The following is a 17,481-nucleotide window of genomic DNA, read 5'->3' as shown; positions in this document are numbered from 1 at the left end:
GACAAACACTTCGGAATGTACATTTTGTATAATGGACACAACAAACGTTTAATTTCGTGTACATTTCACTATCAAAACAACGTAAACAGATGTAACATTAGACCACAAATCCTTTTTTTAATTATCTGCCTGTTAGCTAACATGGAAAGCTCGTTCAACGTCAGCAATAGTATATTTCATATGATGCAGCTTGTGTTGTTGACATGAAGAAAATAACAGTACAATGTTCAGAGAACGGAAAAACATTATAAACGTCTTAGCTACTGTCCAGTTGACAGCTCTTCAAAATCAATATTTCAAATGGCAGCAACTTAAAACGACAAACGTGGACACTCCGCTTTTCATGCTTTTAGCGTTCATAAGCACATAAATAGTCAGATGCACAATTGCCAAAGTGTACACCAAGACATTATGGGCAAGAGCAAACACAAATGCATTACCCTCCCGAATACTAAACACATAAGTGCTGCTTCACAGAAGTGCTCTTTCAACATTTAGAACGAAAGTGCTCGACCACAGGCACAGTCATGAGTATTTGTAAATGGAACATTAATTAAGCTCGTTTCAATTTTACTCGCCAAAGCCGCGTGAAATTGGGGGCTGCGTCTCAAATGGAGGCATTCTGGGCTTGACAGGGGGGCTCCTGCCGTATGCCTCAAGTGTTTAGACAAGAGACGTCATCTCAGACGATGCCAATAACACAATTAGTGCAGTGCCTTGTTAGCCAGTGCAGGTACTCAATATAAATAAGAATGTACATTTAACGTGTAGATTTATATATGCTCCAATTAAGTGGACTGAATGTTATCATTTTAACCACAACATAACTATTAACTGAAATCCTATTTAATACATTTTATGAATGTTCGTGTCCAAATCACCATAAATACAGCCCAATCTCATCAGATCTAGAAAACCAAGCTGGGTTGAGCTCGGTTCGTAGTAATAGGATGGGCGACCAGCAGAGATTGCCAGGTGATGTCGGCATGGGGCTGCCAGACGGTCAGAAGATTACATGCGACGCGTCAGGCCCTTGTAGACACGACTTTTCTCTGGGTTCTTCAGTTTTTGCCCACGTTAAGCCAACCGCTCATCAACCGTATCTGCCAACCATCCCAATACAGGACCCTCATAAAATGTAAGTAATGTTCTGCAAGTATTTAGTGTTATAATAGGCTTATTATATTTCACCCGTCCATCAATTCTGCCAAGCTAGCACAATTTAACCTTTACAATGAAGATACAGAAATGTAGCAGTGAAAGGCCGACAAAAAATGTATACCGCACCTACGTGGCTATGCTTTTTAACGGAGCTTGGTACTGGCAGCAAATCACAAGTGTCAGTCCAATAAATCGTTCCCGCCCCCTCCCATTTTGAACCTAGCAAGCAGATGGATAAAATGTAAATATTTATAAACTATCTCGATCTGAAGTTTCCGTGACTGCAGGGAACCATACTCTTTGGTTCTTTCGGTAAAGTCACGTAGGTATAAAATAAAATAAATTAAATCACGACGTTTCGGGCACAACACAAGCGCCCGTCATCAGGTGGGACAACCACAGCAAGAAACATTTGCTGAAGTGGTCAAGAGAACTGCTGCAAAACAAGAGGGTGGAAGCAAGGGGGGCTGGGAAGCTGAAGAACAAGATGCGGAAAAAGAAGCAACAACAAAACGCAATTATGGTTTTACCTACACTCCTGCAGTTGCAGTTCTCCCTTCCCCCGTACTCTCGCTGCCTCACCATTCCTCCCGCCCCACGACCCCCCCCTCTGCCTCCCCTCCCTGGTCCCCCCCCCTCTCTTACTTATATATAACCTCTTGTTTTTCAGCTGTTCTCTTGACCACTTCAGCAATTGTTTCTTGCTGTGGTTGTCCCACCTGATGACGGGCGCTTGTGTTGCGCCCGAAACATCGTGATTTAATTTAATTGATTTTATACCTACGTTACTTTACCGAAAGAACCAAAGAGTATTTATAAACTATATTTTGAAATCCATGTAATCTGCACAAGTCTGTATAATTACCTATCTAAAATTACTGTACACACATACAGCACATTTTAAATAACATTTTAAATAATGCCTGAAGTTCTGCAAGAAGCTCTAACAATTTAAATTCCACTGCGAGCTCATATGGTTAAAACGCTATATTCATTAATTACAAATCCAATAACTCGGGCATAGGCCACTTGTGAAACCAAAATTCATAACAGTTAAAAATTACTTCAAAGCTAAAGTTTGTCCAAAAAACACATCTCGAGTCAAGAGAAAACGCAGAGCAATAAAGCTTCAGGGCACAATTTAAACCAAATAATTGTACATTTCTGACATTTTCACACCTGGTAATCTCTACATTAAATTCTCACAAAAACGAAAGAGCCATGTCGAGTGCATTAAGTAGAAAAATAATATATTATTGTTCTCCGATGTGTGTTCGGGTTGTACCGTATGTTGTCCGGGACCACGTCTGACGTTTCGCTTTACGTGCTGGGAGTTCGTTCCCAAAGAAGTTTCAGTTCCTAACGCTGCTGCCAACACGCGAAGCGGACGTCATGCCGAACAGGCGCAACACAACCGCAAAACACATCGGAGAGTGATACAGCACAACTGCAAAAACCTACGCAGTAAGAATATATTATAATCATTTCAAAAGTCGAATTAGAAAAATCTTGGTTTAATACTCGACACATTGTTTTAAGTTTACAAGTTCACAAACCCCCGCCCTTTACTTTTCAAAATATTGCAGAGGCTCCTCTTGACAAGTAGCTAAAGCCCTGCAGCCCCAGCGATGTGAGAAATGTCCGAGCCGTCGCCTCCTCCTCCCATGAACTGCGATGGCGACAGGGGCGACGCGTGCTGCCCGTGCATCGTGTTGAGGTGCCGCTTGAGGTCCGACGTCTTCCCGAACGCCTTGAGGCAGACGCGGCACACGAAGGGGCGCTCACCGCGGTGCCTCCGCTCGTGGTCCTTGAGGTGTGACTTGTGCTTGAACGCCTTGAGGCAGAGCGGGCACATGAAGGGGCGCTCGTTGGTGTGGACGCGCTCGTGTTTCTTCAGGTCGGGCCCCCGCGCAAACGCCTTGCCGCAGCGCGTGCACGCAAACGGCTTCAGGCCCATGTGCACCTGCTTCAGAGGCCAAACAAAAGCGAGGCAAACACGTGAACTGTTTGCATCTCCAAAGGCGATAGTAGAGGTACCTACACATTACTTAACTTTGAAAAATAAAAAATATCGAACACGGGCAGCTAACCGGAGTGTATCTGGCATAGAGATGGGGAAGCTTTAATTCAGCAGCAGCTGATTAATCATGGCTGATGATTTGGACAGCTCAATTAATGCCAATTTGTATGTACCATGTTACCAATCACTTGTTAGTTTCTGACTAATTATTCTTATCAATAATCTGCTATTAACCACTTTTTCCAATTTGCTCAAGATTATAGTTACTGAATGGGAATTTATCACAATCTCAAAGTCAGAAACAACCCCATAACACCTGAGAATGCATCCTACTGCCTGAGGCTCGGTCTTTTGTAACAAAAACAACTTTTCTATCCGTGGCAATGTCTTCCTCCACCTCTATCCCCACTTTATCATGTCAAGTGCTGGGTATGTCATAAGTGACAAATTAGTACTGAACAAAGTGAGAAAATCCTAATGTTATCAAGTAATGCATCAAATGTGACAATAATTTATTAAAACAGTCATGGTTAATGAGAGACCTTTATTTACCTGGGAAAAGAGTCTTCTTGGTTCTTTCGGTAAAGTCACGTAGAAGGGAAATAATAAAAATAAAACATGTAATATTTGTATTACTTTATTATTTCCCTAAAACATGTTAAATTTTTATTATTTTATTATTTCCCTTCTACATGACTTTACCGAAAGAACCAAGAAGATGAATCCCTGCAGTCACGAAAGCTTTAAATCGAAAAAATGTCAAGAGTGTTGTGGCCAAATCTTTATTGTGTTTGTGCTGGGGGAAAAACTCAATTGCCACAAAAATCCCACACATGTACTGTATACGAGAGAAGGAAATACATCAAAAATCCACAAATGGGTCAATAACCTAATTCCTTTCTTAAAATTGTCACGTGCCATCTTAGTGAACTGAAGGTAAAAAAAGTAAAAACACAAGCATCCATTTCAAAAACATTGAGGTCTATGTGACCAAAAGGCTTTCCAAGCTAATGTGTTTCAGCTATTGGTCTACAAGGCATTGGTCCAGGTTTTTCTGGCCGATGGCCATACAAATATTTTTTATATATATTAATGACAACTTCTATCGCACCATAACATGGCAAGCCATGTGAAACAAACCCTTGTGCATTGATTTACATCACACGTTCTGCACTGAATGAAGGCCATTTCGTAAACCTACACCTGGGAACATCACGGACATAGCAACCAACCGCCACCACCTCCAAAGAGCTGCAGCAAGACGTCTACTACCACAGCGATCGTTCGTCAAGACGGCATTGGTACCATGTCCACACTTAACAAGATGCATAACTCAGCTACCCTCAGAGCATCTGGGCACATCCATCAAGGATGATAAAGCGTTCGAAAGAGCCCGGAACCTCTTTCTTAAGAAGTGTAGCGAGGTTGTAAATTGACAGGACCACTTGGCTGTATTCTGTAGTTGCCTCTCAATTTGAAACGTTGCAAGGTATTTTTAGCTGTGGCACCTCTTCCCACCCCACATAAGTATTTGTCACTGAAAAGGCAGGTTTTCATGATGGCAATGGTTAATGAAATAAAGATACTGACTTGCGATGCCTTATCGTTGCACAGAAGCTGGATATAAGCACACCCCTTGGGAGCAAGTCCAGGTGTGCTAATATCAGAAGTGTGCTTGTAACAGAATGTACCCGTTTCCTTTCCCCACCAGTGTAATGTAATGTGTTGCATAAATCATAACGGCGGTTGTATGAGATCTGCTTTATTCAGCTTCTAGTCGGTGTTGTTGCATTGTTGTCATGAATTAAAGTTTACACCAAAACGCTGGCACACCCACTCACCTTCATGTGCTCTCTGAGATGGGGCTGCTGCATGTAGGCCTTGTCGCACATGATGCACGTGAACGGCCGCTCGGCAACATGGTGCTGCTCGTGAGCACGCAGTCTCGGCTCGGACGAGAACGCACGACCGCACTGCTCGCAGAAGTACGTTCCGCCACCACTGCCACCACCGCCGCCGCCGCCACTGCCACCAACACTCACGAAATAGTCCAGGTTCTCTGTGGCCTCCGAGTCCACGGCAGCTTTGCGCAGCGCGTCCATGTCCTCTCCGCCTAGGAAGTCCTGCTCGCTTGGCATCAGGTGGCGGTGGTGGTGGTGGTGGCGTGACTGCTCGGCCACAGAGGCGAGCGCCACAGGGCCGGCGAGGGCTCCCGGTGTGCTGCAGCGGTAGAGGCCGCCACTTACGCCGCACGCGTGCTCGCAGCTGCTGCCATGGCCGCTCACTCCAGAGCCCAGCGATTCGCCAAGGCTACCCGAGTAGGGCCCATTTACGACGATGGCAGCGGCTCCCTGCCCTTTCTCCGCCTCCAGGCAGTCATGTGAGCGACGCCTGCACGCCAAAGCGACCGACCGTAAAGAAGCGGGCGTGTAATTGTGCACCGATTCGCCGATTGATACACAATATTGACTGATGTGTGTGAGAATTGATAATTTACAATCTATGCAGATTACATGTACGTGGCATGCTGTTACCTTTCAGTGAATCTCAAGCAAAAAAATGTACAGAGGTAGCAACAAAAAAGAAGCAATAATAAAGAGACAAAATAGAATAGATTTCACTTGAATCGTGACCCACAAAGAGTGGCAGTTAATGACATTGCTAGGGGGTGAATCGTTACATGCCTACAACAAAGGTGCATTGTTCTCACAACAGCTCTGCAGCAGCAGTCCAAATACTGTCTCCACCGCACTACTGTGTGATCCGTATTACTGGAGTGACGAAGCACAAAGAACCCAAAAAAAACATTCGTCAATAACACTTCCCTATAACTGCTCTATTCTTATGAAGATATAGGCAGTAGAGTAAATAAAAAAACACATTGCAATCATCTGCTGATTGGCAATAACTAGATATGGGTTGCGGTCGAAATGTGGTTTAAATGAAGATGAAATGCGGCAAATAGATTGTATCTTGTAGTTTAGTACCGAGGCTGCGATCGGATTATCCAACACCAATTTAAAGCAATGTTAATGAGAAAAAACCTATAAAAATGTGGTCAAGCACAGGATAGTGAGTTTCATCTCTGTTTAAAAAACAGTGAAACTAAAGCAATACTTCCTTTCATCAACTTAATATATTTTCCAGATTCACAAGACAGCCTAAATTGCAGACAGCAGAGGGCAGTGCAGAATATCCATTGTGCTACTGTACCATACACCCCAGGCTATGCTCCCCACCTTCACCAACCCAAACTGACTAGCGAGAAATATGGTCAAATAACCCGCATGACCGACACGGCGTGGGGGGAGGACCTAATCAAGCAGTGGATTGACAAAGTGCTTTTACTGGATATGAACATGTCACAAGACAGCCGGTAATAAGAACATAACCTAAACGTCCATGGTGCTTTTATAAACATCCCCATTTAGTTGACGTGCCTCTCTCGAACAATTACACTACGCCTGCTGCCATCCCCGTGCATGGCAATGAAACAAATAATTGACTCAATAACATTTTACCAAGAATCTAAAAAGAATAACATGTGAATGTCTCACATGAATGTAACACTGGACATTTATAAATCACCAGTGCTGCTACAACCCAAGTAATGGCTTCCAAATGTTTTGAGGCACAAATTCATGACCAGCTGGTTGATAATACAACTCCAAAATCAGTTGCCACGTTGAGAAAATTCCACAGCTACTTATTATTTTATCGGCATAGCCTGAACTGCAACAAGCCGGAACGAGTGAAATATGGGAAGATATGTTGCGCTATGGCCAACAAAAACAAAACATGAATCTTCACTGTCAACAGATACACGCCTGGTAATCTTCTATCGGTAGGTTTTCTCTATGTCCACTGCATGGAACATACGAAAGTGCACATTAAGCATATCTCCCAAAAGGAACTGCATGCATGAGGCTTAAGAGTGTTGTTAGGGAAATATTTAGTTATTTTAAACAAACGATAAAAAATTGAATCTCACATTGTGGCATAATGCTAGTGAAAATATTTGCTTGAAAGGCAATCTAACATGAACCCAGTGAATCAAGTTTGATTCCCTCCACGGTTTACATCATTGGCGAGGGGTATCTTAACCGGTCCTTAGCACCACCCTTCACCAACCTGCACTGACCAGTGAGCTAAAGTTTGGTCATTTAAACCCCACGACCCACAGCATGAGGAGGCCCTCGTCAAGCAGTGGATTAAATTTCACGTTACATTCCTCAATGTCACTGCATTACAGTATTATGCTCTCACATGTCCTGATACAATTGTACGATGACCTTTATAACCAGGTAAGAGTGCCCAACAGCTCTTACAACCAAAATCTGATTTAGCAAAGTGTTGTAATTTTTTTTTATCAGTGCCTTCATTGTAAATTTTCCCTACATTTCGTGTTGACCGGTACAGCTACCTGCAGGGTGCCATGACGGGCCGGTGGATGCGATCGCTGATGCTGTAGGGGTAGCGCGCTTTTCGTCGTCCCTCCGATGGTGAAACCGGTATGGGTCGCGGAGTGGACCCTGCCACGGACGACGGCATCGGCTGGCAGGAGTGGCCCTCGCACAACGCGCCGCGCTTCTCCGCACAGATCTCATCGACGAAGGCCACGCCGAGCGCCCGCCCGGACGCCACTACCAGCTCGAGGTCCTCGGGCTGGACGCTGATCTCGGCCGTGTACATGTAAGCGAGAACGGCCTCGAACACGGCCGGGCGCACAAAGTCGAGCTGCAGGACAGCCGGCCGATCTGTGCCTGGGTGGCCGCACAGCAGCCTACGGAAGTAAGAGCTGCACGCGGCCAGAACACAGCAGTGCGCGGGGTAACACACGCCCTCGACGATCACCGAGACGTCGCACAGCGCACCGCCCTCCATGCGCTGGTCGTTCAGCAGGCGCAGCAGCGTGCTGGAGTGGCGAGCATCGCGAAAACGCCGGCGTTCAAAGGCTGCCATGGCACCACCCTGTTGCCGCCAACCCTACACCACCAGGTTCCTGCAACAGATGTCTTGGCTTTTAATACAGTAAAGTGTATGGCAGAACCGTGAGAGATGGCTATGATTTGAGGCCTTCAACCAGCAGTGGGCTGATCTTGGCTCATGATGTTGAATGGGAGGATTGGGGAACCGATGGCCCATAGGCCAGACCGCTTCATATGGCCTGCAGCTACATGCGGCCTGACATTGAAAATGGGTCACAAATTATATTTATCACCGCAGGTATCTTAGCCGCGTGCCTACGTTGCAACGGTGACCCGACATCAATGTGTGTAGCAAAGGTAAGCCTTCACCATATTTTGTATTCTTATTGTAGAATTCCAAAATGTGCAGCTTACCAAATATATTTCAAAGTCCTATTTGGCCCTCACGAAGGAAATGTTGCCCCGACTCTTATGCATAGCATGGAATTTATTGCACTTACACAGGCACGGAGGTAGAACTGTCAGCATCGAAAGTTTAGTGTCCAGCAGTGGATTGGGAATGTGTAACACGCCAGAGCTTGGACCAAAGTTGAAGCCATTTGCCAACTAATTGGAAAGGTAAGTACATTAAGTTTACGCATGCTAATGGATTTTGATATGAAATGCATTTGGCCCCTTTTATGTAGGCTACCAGAACAAATTGACGGTACATTACTTGCAATTAGAAGCGGCCTTTTCAGTTATGCTTAATTACTCAGGCAACTAATTTTTTTAAGTTCAACGTTGCCGTGCATTACTATATTAAGCATAATTGGCATTCTGTCTGTTTATTGTAGTTTTTACAGAGCTGGTCGATTAGGGATGCTAAAGAGTCTTATTGTGTAGACCACGCTTAAAACGGATAAACCTGGTAGTCACAGCCCGATTCCTAACCCAACCAACAGAGCCACTTGGTCAATAAATGAGGTCTTTGACCTCCGTCATGAATGCATGGCTTCAACTTTAGACCCATAAAGTTGAAGATCTCACGAGGGTGACCCCGTGACAGTCACACCAAGTCACTTGTGAGGCCCAGCAGCAAAATTCAATGTGGAGAGGAACTTGCAAACGGCACAATATACAAACAGTGCCCTAGATTACATCACAGCTACTAATTCCATGAAATTACAATCCAGCATCAGGAATCTAGTTACTACAGTATTACATGATGGGGGAGTGGTGGCATAGTGGTCTGCACACTGTGGTATCAACTGGAAATCTAAGTTTAATTTCCAGCCACAGCTAACATCAGTGGTGAGTGATATTTAAACCAGTATTGGTCACTCCCTTCACCAACCTGCTGCACTGGCCAGCGTGATGGGAGTACGATACAGGAAAACAACCGCCTTAACCGAAAGGCATTGAATCATAATGAGAATATTTATTTATTTTGGAGGAATCCAATGAGCTACAAAGCTCGTGTTCACAAAGTATCCAGTTGGGGCGGGTCATCTAGTAATGGATTGAAAAAAGGGCTGCACATTAAACATTACATAACATTCGTTAATGCTATTGCATTGGTTTTATGGCTTAGTATTTATGATGTGAATAGATGATGATGTGAATAGATGATGATGTAACCGAATAAGAGCACCCATTGATCCCACAAGGCAATTTTTCTAGGAGACCTGCGATTAAACACGCCTTATTGTGGGAATTGGACAAACATGTCAATGAAAATAAGTCTGGATATTGTGAAGCTTTTACACGCATCAATATCATAAATATAGCAACATTAATATTGCAATGAAGGCATTGCAATTATTCTAGTGTGAACTTCAAGTTGCTATTTTTTTTGGGGTCAGTAAGATTAACACTAGCTTGCATTTATAAACGATATAATGCAAACACATTCAATATCAAACAAAATATTCGCCAAAAGTATTGGACTGTAGCGAACAGGAGGCAAACAGCCTTAGCCCACCAATGTTTTAAACTCAAACTAAACTATATTTTTTACCAGGTAAGGCCCACTGACCTATAATGTATATCTCTTTTTCAGAAGCGGCCCGGCCACAAATTATAGCTCGAAGAAGTAGCTTATCACGTGTGAATAAATAGCAGCCAAATACTCTAAACGCACTTTTTCTAAATGTGGATGGAAAACCTGGAGAAAAATCCACGCGACCGCGGGGAGCTGACGCAAACTCCAAATATACAGCAGTCGTCAGGGTCGGGATCGAACCCACGACCTCCTGTATACCAGGCGAGGTAGTTAACATCTCGCCGCCGTGTTTTTAAAATAACTATCAGACCACCGGACTTTCTGGACCAATATTTGACAGCACAATTTGTTCAGCTGATTCGGCTCAAACAAGGCAAAAACGGCCAAGGGTTTGCTGCATAAACAAATGCTGTTGGGAAACTCTGATCCAGAAGGCCTCTATTTTGAAGGATCTAAGTGTTCTTTATTATTTCATGCCGACAAAATTGAACCTTGTCTCTGCTTTCGTTATCTTAACTTGCATAATAGTCCAAGTTCTAGTCTTGATTCAGAGCACTCGATCCATTACACACACAAACACACCAATATGTACGTATGAAGAAGTGTTACGTATAAACAAAACATAAAAAACATTAACAACCCAGCACAAACCAAATAACCCACAGCAACGGGCAGCACCACGCCCGTCCGCTCGTTTCCAGCCAACCCCTGGCGACAACGGGGTCAGAAGCGAGCTTGGCATGGGCTGACGTCTGTCAGTCAATACACAACACTAACAAACACCACAAACAGTGGCCCGACTATAACACTGACAGAATATTAACTAAAAACAACCAAGACCCGAGCGAGGCCTAGGCGGTGCGTGGGCCCTCACGTCAGCCACGGCAACTTTAACACGCGCGCTGACTTACAACGTTAAGAAGTCGCTCAAGTTGACGAGTGTGTTCGACAACACGTGTTTTGTCAGTGTTCGGCAATTGTTTATGCCATGTGGTGTGCTTCTTTATCATAACAGGTACATGCTCACCAGGGTTAAGACTGTTGTGGGAATTTGCATGCAGTCTATCGCAGCCTGTGTGTGTGTGGGACACACGTGAAAGCAGCCTTCATCCAGCAGTGGATTTAACAAAAAGGGCTTCAGATGTACGTGGCGTGTGTTTGTGTACAACACAAAATTGCACGTGGATGCTGTAGATACAACCTATACGTGTTTGTTTTGTTTGCGTGTATGCAAGTGTGTAATGTTTATATGTAACACGTGGGTACTGTATACACATGTTGTACGTGTTGTTGTTGTTGCAAGTGTCTGTATAACGTGTCTAACGTGTGGGTAATGCCTGTATAACCTATGGGTTTGTGATTATAACATGTGCACACTGTAAAAAATGTGTGTACTGTGTCTAACATGTGTGTACTGTGTATATATAACATGTGTGTAATGTGTGTAAGCCTAGATATGTATATGGCAGGACGTGTGTAAATGCGTGTATCTAACACACGTGTGTTCAAATGTGCATATAACAAGTGGTAAAACGTATGTATACATAACGCTGTTAATGTATTGATATTCTTCGGTCATTATACTATTATTGTGTGTATATTAAAACATAAGTGTATAGTGTCATGATGTTGCTGTTAGTGTATCAATACCCGCGTTATGTTGTACTTGTGTGTTGTGCTATTTCTGTATTACTATAATACATACTCCCTGGTCGTAAAGCTATCACTGTTGTCTACCAGACGTCTATGTGTCGTCCTTAGTGTACCAACACCTACCAGGGTCATGTGTAATCAGACAGTCGTCGTTATCTACATGTGTGTGTATATATTGTTACTACTACTTTTAACTAATTCACACGCACACACGCTCTATGTATTATCACACTGCTATCATGGTTAGCCTATCAGCTGGTGATAGCAGCTGACAAAGCGGCAACAAGCAGGCGTGGTGGATGTGATCACTCTACCTGCACGGGGACACGCGGCCTCCTCCCGCGGGCTGGGGGGCGGGCGCGAAACGTCGGGGACGACGCGCCCGGGTCGCGGCTCGGAGGCTGTGAGGCGCCAAGCGACGCGCAGGGCCCTAGAGCCCCGCCCCCCCAATACCAGTTCCCCCGCCCCCACCACAATTCTCCCCGCCCCAATACCAGTTCCCCCGCCCCCACCACAATTCTCCCCGCCCCCTCCACAATTCTCCCCGCCCCCTCCACAATTCCCCCGCCCCCATCACAATCCCCCCCGCCCCCTCCACAATTCCCCCCGCCCCAATTCCCCACCCCCCGCCTCCATTCCCTCCCCCCGCCCCTATTCCCGCCCCCCCGCCTCCATTCCCTCCCCCCGCCCCTATTCCCGCCCCCCCGCCTCCATTCCCTCCCCCCGCCCCAATTCCCCACCCCCCGCCTCCATTCCCTCCCCCCGCCCCTATTCCCGCCCCCCCGCCTCCATTCCCTCCCCCCGCCCCTATTCCCGCCCCCCCGCCTCCATTCCCTCCCCCCGCCCCAATTCCCCACCCCCCGCCTCCATTCCCTCCCCCCGCCCCTATTCCCGCCCCCCCGCCTCCTTGGCCCTTAACTTTGCCCCCAACCCTCCACCCCGCCCGGCCCCGAGAGTGCGCCCCTCCCTCCCTCCCTCTTGATTATTCATGCCCCGCCCCTCTCCCCCCGAGTCCAGAGTCCCGCTCGCTCCCTTTGCTCGCTTCCTCTGCCGCCCTCACCCCGCCCCTCCCCTCCACCATCCACCGCTCTTTAGCCCCGCCCCCTTCATTATACCCCCGCCCTCTACGATCATTTAACCCCCGCCCCTTCCCCCCCACCCTTTCTCTCGCCCCCTCCCCACCGGCCCCGCCCCGCCCGTTTGTCGCGCGACTCAACTCCACACGCCCTCCCCTCTCTCCTTCCTCACCCCTCCCCTCAACCCCCCGCCCCTCCGCTCACACGGGGGGGGGGGGTGCCCAGACGCTCCCTGCGCGTGACAAGAAAAGAGCGAGCACGCGCGCGCGCCCCGTGACCAACGTTGCCAGGGCAACAGGCGCCCCGGTTAACCCGAACGGAATACCGAAATTAGGGTTATAGAAAACGCGAAACAACGCGATCCACGTACCGTCACCAGAAACCCTAAATGCTACCGAATACTTGCATCTAACTCCGGCCAAGAGGGAGGTCGGCCCCTTCTCCCGTGCTGCCTGCATTGTCCGAAAAGGGCCACATCTCCATTTAATGCGACTTTCAGACAAATGCTGTCAATTACATTGCAAATGCTGAACTCCATATTTTATTCACAATAATTTTAACTTGCAACGCAAACTATTCTCACAACTGAGGCGTGAAAAACCATGCTAGAAGGCAGCCAGGTGGTGCAACAATTTCCCAAGCTCTGCGGTCCTGTTTATATTAAGGTGTTATCGGCCAATTTGGAAGAAAACAGAGAACCTGGAGAAAACCCACGCATACAGATGGAACAGGTTCAGCTTAGTCCACATGTCCCGTACTGCCTTTTAGCAAACCAGGGTATAATGTGGCACGTCGACACCCGTGGGAAGGGAGTTTCAAAACATTATCCATTAACCCTCACCTCCACAGTGCTGGGTTACAGGTGTGCACCACCACAAACTTTATTGGTCTACTTCAATAGAGGGCTCTTTGGATATCTGCCATTGGAACATGGGCATTTCCACCACCTAACCATATGAAACAAAATAAACATACCATATTCGTCATCAACACTGCCTTATTAATACCAAAGATGAAATAAAAGTTACAATTAATGGTTACAATTTTAAATCTTCAGTTACAAGGCAGTGTTAATGACGTATTTGGTGCTTAATTTCTGTGTACAACTGCCAATGTCGTTCCTTGATTTTTTTGTAAACACCATTATCCATAGTAATGGGTTTTTACCCTTTTATCTGGTACAAAAACTGACACCTTTATACAGGGGATGATGTTTGCAATAACCACAACACAAGCAGTCAAAATGCAAACAAAAATAAACAACTCTGATAATGATAATGATATGCACTGTCCTTGAAGTTGATTGGTCCACACCCGAGACAGCTTTTCTTAGAGCCTAGTCTCCATTGGTGTTGGACCAGATGACGCCAAAAGGCGTACAACTCAAAAACAGCGCACTAAAAGGGTAAAAACCTATTACCTATTACTATATTTGCTACTGGTAAAGGAGGTCTCATAGTGTAAACCATTATCCATATTAATTGCATAATGATAAGAATGTATGAGCATACTAAAAAACACACCTTCTAGACCATCAACTATAACCAATGTGAACTTTTAACCTTCAACAGAGGCATTGAAGTAAAAGACAGCAACATCAACTGAACCCAATTCCTGGATTAACGATCTGGGCACAGTCTGATAAGGTGATATTCATCCAGCTAGATGAAAGAAGACCTTTGGCCACGTGCCCATATCCAAGGCAGGAGATGAGTACGGTACTGACCATCGTTATACAAAGCATGGGGCATATAAATTGGTTGGCTTTTGTTGCATTAAAGCTGCTGCTTTAAGCCTACACGATGGAATCGACATCATCAGGAACAATGTAAATTGGGCACCCACATCGATACCGTCAACGTCATATTAAAAGTGGCATACTAAAATAGCAGACCTTGAAGGTCAGTATCAACTGCCTAATCGCTGTGGGATCTTGCAGAAGAAAGAAAGTGATGGTAAAGTCTTTGCGGCATCAATTGCATTGGCTTTCATGACCTTTAAAACTTACTTTCCTGAAGAGTCGATATGATGATTCTGGTTAACACGTAGCCCACAAACTTTTATTATGAATGATGCTTCTGTTTTGTATTTGTTCCCTCATCCATGGGTTCCTATTTATATCTTTCAGTGTAATTTCAAGCACACATATCTTATTTTTTTTCTGAGTGTACTTTTCCAGATTCTGATCCATATATCATTTCAGGTAATTTTCACTGAGTGCTAAAGTTCTTCTTTAGGCCCATTGGTTTGTTGCTTTACATGATTGAAATTACAGCTTTTAATAACACTTTATATAGTACATATTCACTTTCTTTATTTAATGCTTTTCACGCCAATCTATATCAACAATAGCCTTAGGTAATCGTATTTTGCTGTTTTCTAGTATTATCCCTCCAACAATTATTGCTTTTTATAAAATTGTTGTACATGACTTATGCTTTGCTCATATATATTTACCCCAACTCTGTGGCATTTTTTTGTTAAGGTATTCCATAATTTTCCATAGTTCATTTAAATTGTTGTTATCATGACTATTTCCTCATCAAATCTGAGATGGCTTTTCCTTTCTCCATTAATGTTCATCCAGTACGGTACTCTTTCTATTTCTCAAATTTAATCTTCAGAATAACTTTCCTAATGTTGTGATAGATAATATTGGTAAGGGCATATCTCATTGCCTAACTGATTTTCTGGCTTGTATTTTTTGTGATCTTCATACAATATTATTGTAAAAGTTCCCTCTTTGTAAACGGTCCCTATATTTTCTATATGTTTTCATGAAGGCCTTGGTTTTTGTGACCTTGGATGACTGCATAAATTTCCAATGCGTCGAATTGCCTTTTCATATTCTGCAAATTCTAGTAATGATATATTAAATTAATTTGTCTTTTCCGGAATCTGAATGACAGTCTGTATGTAGTGGATGGTAAAGCAATTTTTTCGAAACCTTGTCTGCTAACATGGTAGTGTTCGACTTGCAGCATCACAAAGGATGGCAACGGCTTGGGGAGACCTTCACCTAGCAGTGCATCGACGATGGCTGATGATGCTAATGAAGATCTGCTTGATTTTATGTGGTTAAAGGTACCATCTGATACTTTATCTATATGGCATTCATCTAACATTGTTACCCCTTTGAGCTCAGCTGTTTCAGAGCCCCGGTTTCAGTCCCCCCGCCCACACACTGACCATTACAAGTGAGCAGTAAATTATTTACTCTGTGTACAAGAGTCGGGGTGAGGGCAACACTGGGGTTACCCCGAGGCAATGGTTGTCTCAACTAGGGGTCTGTGATTACAGCAAATCCTCACTGGGGCACTTTTGGCTCTTCCGTGGCTGTCGGCAGATGTCGCTTTGTCTCTGTTATTACTGGTTCACACTTTATAATATCTTCGTGTTAAAATTTATAAGCCACCTAAAAGCCCTTAATGGGGATCCTTCAGTGTTTGATAGTAAATGCCTGGAGGGCATTACGCGACCCTCTCTCCACAGTTCATTTGTTTCAATTACTAGAGAAGCATTGTTTATAAGCATCGCTATAAATCGGCCAAAATAATTAACACATACTCTACAAACATTATGCTAATTGCAGTGCACTTAGTTCGTGAAGAGAATTGAACACTAAATCATGACATAGATTACTGTACAATATTTCTTTATCATCTACGATAAAAGTACATAAACCACATACATTACGTAGTGTAATACAATTGAATTGTGCAACATACGTAACAAATACTTATATTGAGCAATAATGCTAATTATGAAAAGGACCGCTCAACTCACCAAGGCCATGGTCATATATCGAGCAAGATTTAACTGAAGCTGTGTTAAGGATTATCCACAATTGAGGAGACAGCAAAGCAACATCACAATATATGGCTTTAACATTCCATAGAAAGTGACGGGAGCAAATTGCTCCAATGTGAAAGTAAACCCCCGTAATCTTGCATATGGTATATGAGATCAGAAGCACTTTCCCTATTGTTACAGACATTTAGAGTTATGATGGAGTGGTAGTGCAAATATTAACAAAGGAGCAAGGGGAAAATATCTTCCTGTAATTTATAAGTTATGCAGCCTTGCATACAAATTATTAAGGAGTGGTGCCAAGTGCTGCATTTGGCACTGATTACTGCGTGCGGTCTACTTAAAAACGCCTGTTAATTTGAATAAGCTGGGAGGCTTTGAATAAGCTGGGAGGCTCAGGGCTAAGAATATTGAGTTAGCAACACTGAAATCTTGAGTGTGAATATGGGTTTGTCCGCCTATGATCAAACCAGGCTCAGTTTAACACTTCAATGGGCTTTGCCTGGTAGGATGGGGATGCAGTGATTTTGCTGTGACGGTTCCACCTGAAGACGGAGGCTTGTGTTGCCTCCGAAACGTCGTGATTTAATTTATTTGTTTTCTTTTTTAACCTACGTGACTTTACCGAAATAAACCAAAGAGTATGTATCCTTGCAGTCACGAAAGCTTCAAATCTAGAAACGATGGGGATGGTTTAGTTTTATTTGTATGTTTTTGGTGATTTGCTTACCTTTCTTGTACTTTGCACTCCTATCGTGAATTGTTTGTTGTAACATTCTTACCCGCCCCTGCTGGACATCTGTGAAAAGCGCTTCATAGATTATCGGATTCCTCCAGTATAAATACATA

General features: G+C 44.4%; 1 protein-coding gene across 3 annotated transcripts; it reads right to left on the bottom strand.

The window, feature by feature from the left end:
• Positions 1-1,923: 1,923 nt before the first annotated feature.
• On the bottom strand, positions 1,924-12,181 carry LOC144935729 (zinc finger and BTB domain-containing protein 14-like). Of its 3 annotated transcripts, none has more exons than XM_078862468.1 (4): positions 12,061-12,181; positions 7,605-8,183; positions 5,023-5,572; positions 1,924-3,127 (listed from the first exon to the last, which is right to left on the bottom strand). In XM_078862468.1, the coding sequence occupies exons 2-4, from the start codon at positions 8,141-8,143 to the stop codon at positions 2,768-2,770; spliced, it is 1,449 nt and encodes a 482-aa protein (XP_078718594.1). In that variant the 5' UTR covers positions 8,144-8,183; positions 12,061-12,181; the 3' UTR covers positions 1,924-2,767. The 3 variants fall into 3 exon arrangements, with proteins under 3 accessions (XP_078718594.1, XP_078718596.1, XP_078718597.1); XM_078862470.1 differs by having other exon boundaries at positions 1,924-3,124; XM_078862471.1 differs by having other exon boundaries at positions 7,605-7,979.
• Positions 12,182-17,481: the final 5,300 nt, after the last annotated feature.

Source organism: Lampetra fluviatilis, chromosome 14 (genome assembly GCF_964198595.1).
Source record: "Lampetra fluviatilis chromosome 14, kcLamFluv1.1, whole genome shotgun sequence".
Taxonomy (NCBI): Eukaryota; Metazoa; Chordata; class Hyperoartia; order Petromyzontiformes; family Petromyzontidae; genus Lampetra; species Lampetra fluviatilis.
Note: the sequence above shows the minus strand (reverse complement) of the source record. Positions and strands in the feature narration are given on the sequence as shown.

What these genes read in the sequence shown, in the direction of transcription:
- LOC144935729 (XM_078862468.1), bottom strand. Translation starts at nt 8,143, where the DNA reads ATGGCAGCCTTTGAACGCCGGCGTTTTCGCGATGCTCGCCACTCCAGC. An exon ending in CCCGTCATGGCACCCTGCAG is followed by an intron (nt 5,573 to 7,604) that starts GTAGCTGTACCG and finishes TTTGGCGTGCAG; the next exon opens with GCGTCGCTCACATGACTGCC. An exon ending in ATCTCAGAGAGCACATGAAG is followed by an intron (nt 3,128 to 5,022) that starts GTGAGTGGGTGT and finishes TGGCCTCTGAAG; the next exon opens with CAGGTGCACATGGGCCTGAA.